We start from the raw sequence: 9,288 nt of genomic DNA on the forward strand, positions 1-9,288 counted from the left end.
CCCCGAAACAGGGAGACTGACGCAGCCGCCAGGAAAGTCAGCTCACTAGGGGAGGGTTGTCCTGCAGTCATAGAGTCACAGAGTCCCAGAATGGTTTGGGTTGGAAGGGACCTTAGAGATCATCCAGTTCCAACCCACTGCTATGGGCTTCGCCCCTTCAAAAGCACTGGGCAGAAAGAGGTTGAAACCATAATCCATGCGAATCAGCAATCAAATCCCATGTGATTACAGCAGGTATAAAACTTGCCCAAACCTCTTGCTTCCAGTAGCCCTCTGCTCATTGCTGTTCTAACTTGGGGCCTTCTCTGAGAAGCAACAAGGAATCCATGATGTTCTTCATTAGATTTGGTTCAGATTTTGTCACTGTTAATGAAATCATCCTGTGGCAGAGTCAGTTTGAAAGCAGACCTCTGCTCCAAGGCTGGCGCTTGTGTTTTTATAACTCTACATTGCTGCAGCCCTGGCAGATCTCAAAGCTGGGCTGGGTCAGGATCGAAGGGGAGAACCGTGCTTGTGGGGTGCGTCATTCCAGTGAGAGCATGGTCCCTTCTCCCAGCTGTTCATGGTGTGCTGCAAGCAAAGATTAGTGACTAAACTGTAATAAAGTAAATGCTTTCTAATGTCTAAATTCCCCTGCAGTTCCCCTTAGATTGTAGCATTGGTTTGCACACCCTAACTTGTGCCTGATTGTGCTTTGGGGTTTGGTTTTTTTTTTGTTTTTGTTTTTTTTGTTTTTTTTGGGTTTTTTTTAATGTTCTACTAAACGTTTCTGTTCAAGGGTTGTTACCTTCCATTTCAGTTGGGAATGTGATTGGTGTGGTTCCTCCTTCCTTTTAGCTCCAGCCTCCTTGGGAAGACCTACAAAACCATACTGGCTCTTCTTCAGTTCTTACCACTCATCTGTTGTGGGACACATTTCACGTGTGGATGCATCTTGTTCTGCTCCCCGTTTCTAGGGCACGAGCTCTGCATAAGGAGGATGTAAATTCCTCGCAGTGCTGGTCAACCAGCCTCTTGCCTTTTAAAACCTACGAGGGAAGCACAGAAAACTTGTCCAAACTCCTCCACTTTGCTAAACTTTTTTCTTTTCACTTCTAGGTCCTCCTGTTGAGCCCCTGGAGCCAACCAGGCCTTTACCCACTCTTCCTGTTCGCAGAATTCACTCCACTTCGGAAAGAAAACACGAGAGACAGCCAAGACCTCCTAGTCCTCCTCTGGGTGACAGGCCGTCTCCTCCTGGCACGAAACCGAACATCTGTGATGGCAACTTTAACACCGTGGCTCTCTTTAGAGGAGAAATGTTTGTTTTCAAGGTACTATGAATTCCTGCTTACGCATGAATTTTTCTTTAGTTTTATTGCTGGAAAAGATTACTAGAAGTATAAGGCAGTGAGATTTGAAATGTCTGTGAAAATAGCTCTGTTCCTCTGAGGCTGATGCATGAGCAATATTAGAGGGAAATTGAAGCAGATTGGCTCTGGAATATTTGGAAACGGTTCCTGGTGAGATTCACAAAATGTCCAGGCAGCCTGTGCACCAAAACTTGAACTAGATGCACTGGCAGGCAATTCAGACACCATCAAGCTCCAAGAGGAGCCTCCTGTAAAGCCAGAAAGCTGAGATGACGCCTCGCTGCCTCCAGCGATGGCATGCATTGGACCCTGGGCTCCAGGGAGCACTCAGCCCACCTGGAGCTCCTAGGGGTTTGAGTCAACCTCACTTGTAAACTGCAGCCAGGGAGGGAGGAGAGGCTTTGCTCAGTAATCCACGTTAGAGTGCTTTGAATGCAGAAATCCACGGTCCCATTCCCAAAGTACCTCTGGCTCTCCCTCTGCCCAGTGGGTGTGAGTGTGGAGAGGGATATATTGAAGGTCATTACGTGGATAAACCACATCAGTTGCAGAAAATGCCCAAATCGAAACTAGCTGAAGGCTGGGGCAGTATGTGGGAGAAGGCTGACAGGCTCATCCCTGAGCATCCACCACGGCTTTAACTAATGATCTCCTCTCTGAAGGGGTGTTTCATAATTCCTTTGTGCCTTGGGACACTGTGTGCTTTGCACGGTCACCAGGTGCCGCTGAGGCTGTGTGACTCTCCTGGGCTCTGGTAGGTGAGCACCAGTGGTACCAGCACGTGTGTGACACCCCAGTGACGAGGCACGCAGAGAGGTCGCGCACAAACCAGTTCATAACGCTTGTAACTGTGGACTTGCTTCCCCCTGCTCCTTTTTCCTCTCCTCCTTTCCACCCTTTTTCACAGCACCAGCAATCAACTTCTCACCCTTTTGGCTGCCATCTGCCCCACGAAGCGCTTCCCTCACTGGAGACAGTGCTGGGCTGGGCTGGAGCTGTCACCTGAACCAGGACTCTGTCTGTAATGGTTCCGGGGCCTAGGCAGGGATTAGTAATGCTGGATGCTGGACGCCCAGCCTGGTTTGACTGCAAGATAAAAATACTCAGTCTGAAGAGGCTTCTGGTTTTCTCAGGATCGTTGGTTCTGGCGTCTGCGCAACAACCGAGTGCAGGAGGGATACCCCATGCAAATCGAGCAGTTCTGGAAAGGCCTCCCCGCAAAGATTGACGCAGCCTATGAGCGATCGGATGGAAAATTCGTTTTCTTCAAAGGTACGGTACCTTTCAGGACAAGCCCACCACACCTGCCCCACATCACCCTCATGGCATGAAGGTGGTGAAAACAGGTACGCTGCGTCCGTGTCTTTTTCCAAGGGAACGCTTCAAGCAGCCACTAATCCTTAAAATATAGTTTAGCGTGGGCTGGCCTTGCCAGGACCATCTCTGTGTAAAGCTAATATTGATTAGTGGAAGTTGGCTTCCATATGATAATGAGAAATATCTCCTGTTTCCCAGGGAGCGTCAGTCTCCTGCCTGTCTCCTTGAATGCATTCCGGCGGGGCGTTAGGGCCTCTCCGGGTACAGGGCGCTCCCAACCCACATTTCTGGACAATTGTCTCCTAAAGAGACAAAATGACCAACCTCAGCTGGGGCCCACATGAGCTCCTTGCACTGTGACAGGGTCTGAACAGGATTCTGTGACTTGAGAGCAGGTTGTAAGCAAGGAAAAGTGGCCATAAAGCATCGGCACGTTCCCGTACAAACACAGCACCTGGTCTTCTGAATTTACATCTGCAGCTTCAGTCCCTCAGCTCAATCAACCACCTTGAGAAGGCTCAGAGGAAGGCAGTCATTTGGTCGAAAAGGATGGGCTGGCCTCCCGCGAGGAATTCCTCAGCCTGAAGGAGGGATGCCAAAGGCAGGGTATGAGGGAAGCCTTTGAAATCGTGCCTGGCCTAGAGAAGGTAAAAGGGAGAAGGCTGTTTAACCTCTTCCAAAACAAGAGCTGAGAAGCAGCAAATTGAATCAGGAGGCTTCAGGTTGCAAATGAGGAGGAGGAGCAGCTTTTTCACATCATACAGTTAAGCCTGGAAGTCCTCAACCTGCTGTGGTTCCTTGTGGCTCTTTCACATTTATATCAATTCAACTACTAATTAGGCAAATCTGTTGTTTGTGTCCCTGTTCACCTCTAGGAGATAAATACTGGGTTTTCAAAGAAGTGACAGCAGAGCCAGGCTACCCCCACAGCCTGGTGGAGCTGGGGAGCTGCTTGCCCCGGGAAGGCATCGACACGGCTCTGCGCTGGGAGCCCGTGGGCAAAACCTACTTTTTCAAAGGCGACAGGTACTGGAGGTACAACGAAGACAAGAGAGCAACGGACCCAGGATACCCAAAGCCCATCACCGTGTGGAGAGGAATCCCCCAGGCTCCGCAGGGAGCTTTTATCAGCAAGGAAGGCTGTACGTATCTGCAGTTATTCCCCCTGTGTGATCACTAATTGCTTGTCTACCCTGGGAGTTGGGTTGTTCAATGTGGGGTGTTCTGAATATTTCCTGAGATAGGAATTGAGTCTCAGAGGTCCTGGGGTCCCTTGCAGTCTGAGATCCTTCCCGACCCTCATCCCACTCCATGTACCTCAACTGCTAAACCACATTACCGTAATGCCAGCTCTGGGGGGTGGGAAGGGGACTTTTTTGTGGTTTTGCCGCCACAACATTCCCTACCCGAGTTCTCCTGGCCCCTGACAGTGTGGGTGCCATCACTTACATTTTCCTCCTGGGTTTCACCTGGAGCCAGCTCAGTCACCCCGCTGCAGGCTCCAGCCTGCCCGACGTACTCCGAATTGGGCCATGCTCTGAGGGGGGGTCGGACCTCCAGAGGCTCCTTCCAACGCATTTCTTTCTCTGGTTGGAAGATTTTGTCCTCTTCTTCCAGCTGGGGAAAGGACTAACAGCAGGGGCTTGTGCCATTAAGGGGGTGTTTAAATGTGGGGCTGGGGGTGAGACAAGGGCTGTAGGGCTGGGCTGGAGGAGGGCAGTAGGAGCCAGCCACGCTGGAGGACAGAGCGGGAGATGAATGCTTTCACCACTGCTCCCTTCTCCTTTTTTCTTTTTTTTTTTTTTTTTCCCCTTATCACTTGACAGTGATTAGAAAAGGAGTCATCTGGAGAGATGAGGGAAATAACACTGTTCAGACAACAAGCAGCATAACCCATCACCCTTCTAGCAGCAGTAGGGCAAGACTGCTCCTTACCAAAGGCCAAATCTTCTGGATTGTGTGGCCAGAATCTTGTTTAGCAGCTGCTCCCTCAGGCTGGTGAACAGAAGCTTTCAGTATTCTTCCAAACAGCATCACACCCAGGCACACTGCGGTTCTGCAGATGATGTTAATTGCTTGGTAACGATGAGCACATATCTACAGATGCTTTAGTGAAACACAGCTCACTGCAGAGCACTTTCAAGTTAGTTAGGTTTTATTTTTTATTCACAGCTTGGCTTGGCCGGGGGAATGGTGCTCAGTGGGTGACACTGCACCCACGAGCCAGGGCTCTGGCTTCTCCAGTAAATCCCAGCTCCACAACCACCGACCCTTGTCGATGGTTTTGGGCTGCCCTGGAGGAATGTGTTTGATTGGCACAGGCAGGTCCCACCTCCAGCCTTCCAGGCTCTCCGCACATCCTCATGCGCGCACAGCTTCTGAAGTTGGCAGTGGTATGGTGAGAGCTGTTCTCTGTTTTGTCTCCTAGTTTACACCTACTTTTACAAGGGGAAGGAGTATTGGAAGTTCGATAACCAGCGGCTGAGCGTGGAGCCGGGCTACCCCAGGTCAATCCTCAAAGACTGGATGGGCTGTAACCAGAAGGATGTTGAACGCAGCAAAGACAGACGCCTCCCCCACGACGATGTGGATATTATGGTGACAATAAACGATGTGCCTAGCACTGTAAATGCAATTGCAGTTGTCATCCCTTGCATTTTGTCTCTGTGTATCCTTGTCTTGGTATACACGATCTTCCAGTTTAAAAACAAAGAGGTGCAGCAAAACGTTGTGTATTACAAAAGACCTGTCCAGGAATGGGTATGACACAGCCCGCTGCACGTTCCAACTCATTGAGCTGATGAGGACTATGGACAAAAAAAAAAAAAGAAAAAAAAAAAAAGCATTTAAAAGCCTACCAAACAAAACTACTTCAGTGACCTACAAGTTTTGGACAGCCTGGGACTGAAAGAAGCAGGAAAACTGGATAAAATACAGGCAGCCTTGCAGTGTGGAGCCTCCTTCCTTCTTACTGCCTCAGTCGCGCGTCAGTCTCAGTGTGCCATCCTCCACAGGCTCACTCTGCCAACATCAGAGTCTTCAAGACAGGTTTTAACTGACCTGGGAAACTTCCTTCAGTTCCCTGCACCAGTGCTCCCTGTTAAACCCAGCATTCTCCAGTGTAGCTAAACCACCTCTGAACAGAACCATTTTTTTAATAGCTGTCTCATAAATGAATTAAGATCATGAAATCTATGAACAGGAACAATTCAGTATCGTAAGGAGAAGACATTCTGATGCTGAAACATTCTAAAAGATCTTCTTAGTTTATTATGAAATCCAGGGAATTCCCTGGATACAATTTTCCAATACCTGCTGGTCAGATGTTTTGTACATTCATAACCAATCAACGCTGCCACTCAGCACAGTGCATGAGGAACCACGAAGCACTCAAAGAGGTAAATGAGTGCCGAGCAGAAGCTCAAGAAGCACCCAACCAGCAACCATCACGTTACCTGGCAACATCATGCCCTAGATTGGGACTATCTGAAGACAAATAATTGGGTCTAAAAAAAAAACAACAAAAAAAACAAACAACAAACCAATGTTTTTGTTTTGGGAGCAAGCCATGAAAGAAATATTTAAGTGTCATATGATGTTGTTTTAAGCTCCCATCGCCAAGAAACAATGAACCAACAGTTACCGATATATTGAAAAATATGTATAGACGTAGACTGCACTCTGCCCCTGTTACGATGCTGGGAAAAGGTGAATTGTTGTTTTGTGGCATGTATAACTAGATTGTGGACTTTGTATGTTGGGTTTCAGGAGAATGGAAGTGTTTGTTTGGAGTGAGATCGTCATTATATTTTGCTGAAATAGTCAAGGTACAGTAAGAATTAGGCCTGTTTATGAAACTAAATCCAATCCCTGTAGATGTTACAACCATTGTATGCCTTTGAAATTTGGGTTTTTTTTTTTTGTTTTTGCTCACTTCTTCACAAGCAAATATTTGGCAAGGACCAAAGGAAGCATGCCACACAAGTAGAATGAGTTCAGCACTAGCCACTTTTGACAGAGACATAAAAATCAGGTCAAGGCTAGATAAATATCCAAACTTTTGGCTACTAACTCTTCACAAGTCTCTGCCTACAACAATAGCTTCTGCTTCTCCCTCTCAGAGTTGGGAATGGTTGAGGATGTTGTGTCCTAACCACAACCTGAGTCCATGTTGTTGTTGATATTTCTACCACCTTGAATAGGAGTGGCAGAAGAGTTTCTTGCCATGCAGTGGTGAAGTCCAGCCCTGTACAGAAGTGCCATTGGTGGCAGCACCCGAGCTGCTTTGCACGCTCTCTCGAAGGAGCAGGTGATCAGCGTAAGCCCTCTGCCTATAACTGATCTGATTCAGTGCAATGGAAGTGCACTGCGCAGAATGTCCCGTTAGTATAGAAAAAGTCCAGCTTTATAATGCCAGCTAGGGAAAAAAAAATAAATCCAAGGATGGCAAACATGCTAAAAATATTCCCAATGACAATGATGAGGAATGATGAAGCAGAAAGATATGTTAGCATTCTGGATTTCTGACTAGTGCTCAAATATTGCTCTGGTGAAGCAGGATAGACAACTAGACGCTGCTAGTGAAGCCCACTAGGACTGCATAACACGTGGTCTTAAATTGTATTTTGTCCTTCATAATTGATTTCCATAGCCAAGCTGTTTATTGTGTTTAAACATAAAAAAATATTACAAACATATTACAAAATAAGCAAGAAGCTAGTAGATGCAAAACTTTGAATTTTAGTGAAAAAAAAAAATGTGATAATGTCTCATGATGGGTGAAGGAGTGCGAAGAACCAAATGAAATCGGAGCTTACCAATTAGACACCCCCACGCTACTCCGTCCGTTGCTATGTGTACTATAGATGTGGTAGAATGCACACTGTGAACGCCACAGCCACATGGCACATCCAGCTCATCTGTACGCTGCCATCTCTTCTGGGACTGCGACAGCCCAAACCTTTGAGCAACTTCCAACAGCCATCATTAAAAAAAAAAAAATTTACAACCTAGAGAAATATCTGGTTTTGTTTGTATTTTTTTTCCTCCTGCCCAAAGGCAGATTTTTGGTCCATCCTGAGGAACAAGCTGTCCAGGCAGCACAACGCCGGGGTCTGTAGCAGGCCGAGCCGTTTCCTCGCCCAGCTGCGTATTCCCTTGCGCAGCCAGGCACCCGAGGACCTAAACCGCCTGCCTGCGGTGCCAAAATTCAGCCTTCCTCAAAGAGCCCCTGCTTCAAAGAGCCAGAGGAGTTGGGTGCCTTTCCTAACTGCTTCATACCTGGCTCCTGGCGCAGATGTTCTGTAGTTGAGCTTTCCGGGGCTGTGGGGTGTTTGTGAAAGGGTTTAAGGGGCTGAGGAACAGCCCTCTGCAGTTACAAGTGCTGGCACTGGGGGAACTGGTGCAGCTGGGTGAGCAGCTGACCCACTTCCCCCGAATGCAATCCCCTTCTCCCCACTATCATCTCTCTTTTGATACGATTAGTACCCGTGCAGTCCTGGGGTGAGCTGGATCCAGGCACAAACATCAGTATCCGTGTAAGGGATAGATCCTTCATATTCCCCCCCCCAAGCAATTTGCTGGGATCCTGTATTTTGCTGCAGAAACAGCTCCTGACAGCAGAGCATCGCCTCCCTCTGCCTCCCAGACCAGGTGGCCATGGTCCAGCTCCTGTCTGGAAATGCAGCTCCAGGACATATTGTCACCACAGGGGAGCAGGGGACAGCAGCGCTTATTCAACTCTAATCTCATAAGCAAGAGGCTCTCCTAGGTGTGCTCTTGGCGTGACACAAAGCTCTCTGCAGTACGGTCATTCGTACCGCCCGAGGGGAGTCCTGGCACACCGTCACCTTCAGTTGCAGCCCACTACCTACCCTGTACTGCCCTCAACAGTCCACTTTTTTTTTTTTTCTCCCAGTTTCTGATAATTTCATCACGAGGAAAGCAGGCTCATTTTTCCAGGTAAGTTCGAAATGTGCTGGGATACACAATCACTGCAGTCAGAACAGAGGTGGTGCTGCAAGAGGGGTTAGTTGTTCCTAACTTAGTAAAGCTCAAAGGGATCTCCCACCTCACACCATGAGGACACAGGTTTTTAAAAGCCTCTGGGGAGGATCCTGCCATTAAAGCACACCCTGGCAGCCAAAGCTACACACCCTCTGACTTCACAGAACCTCGAGTTGCAAGACTCCTCCCTCAAAACCTCTGGACAACTCTTGTCCATCCTCTCACATCCATCCTGGTGCCCAATTCCAACCTTTCTCAGGGTATCAGGCTTATTTGTCCAGCACAGCTGGAATCGGCTGCAGCTCCTCAGACCATTCTTGCAACCCGTCGTAATACAAGTCCCGCGTTGCCTTCCACCACCTGACAGCAAAGGTGGCACGTAGCCGTGGTGTGTAACCATGAACTTCAGCAATTTCACTTTTAGGAATCCCGAGAACCTGCGGTAGCCATACCCAGCGCCGGTGACATAGGACTTGATTTTATTGCCTGTTCCCTAACACCTGCTTTTGGCACAGGAGATGTGCTGCCTTTGAGATAAAGCGCAGAAAAAGGGTCGGTCCGGTGTTGCACAGTGCTTTAAGTGCCACAACCCGTGAAACACCAAGGGCCTCCC

General features: G+C 48.3%; 1 protein-coding gene across 1 annotated transcript in view; it reads left to right on the plus strand.

Moving 5' to 3' along the window:
• The window catches only part of MMP24 (matrix metallopeptidase 24 (membrane-inserted)), a gene marked incomplete at its 5' end in the record, with an annotated part of 16,654 nt that extends 11,146 nt beyond the window's left edge, over window positions 1–5,508 (plus strand). The window contains 4 exons of the mRNA XM_010079455.1: window positions 1,099–1,313; window positions 2,486–2,624; window positions 3,545–3,811; window positions 5,098–5,508. Of these exons, the coding sequence (XP_010077757.1) occupies window positions 1,099–1,313; window positions 2,486–2,624; window positions 3,545–3,811; window positions 5,098–5,435 (959 nt within the window). The remainder of the gene's footprint in view (window positions 1–1,098; window positions 1,314–2,485; window positions 2,625–3,544; window positions 3,812–5,097) is intronic.
• Window positions 5,509–9,288: the final 3,780 nt, after the last annotated feature.

This window comes from Pterocles gutturalis, unplaced genomic scaffold, assembly GCF_000699245.1.
Source record: "Pterocles gutturalis isolate BGI_N339 unplaced genomic scaffold, ASM69924v1 scaffold5694, whole genome shotgun sequence".
Taxonomy (NCBI): domain Eukaryota; kingdom Metazoa; phylum Chordata; class Aves; order Pterocliformes; family Pteroclidae; genus Pterocles; species Pterocles gutturalis.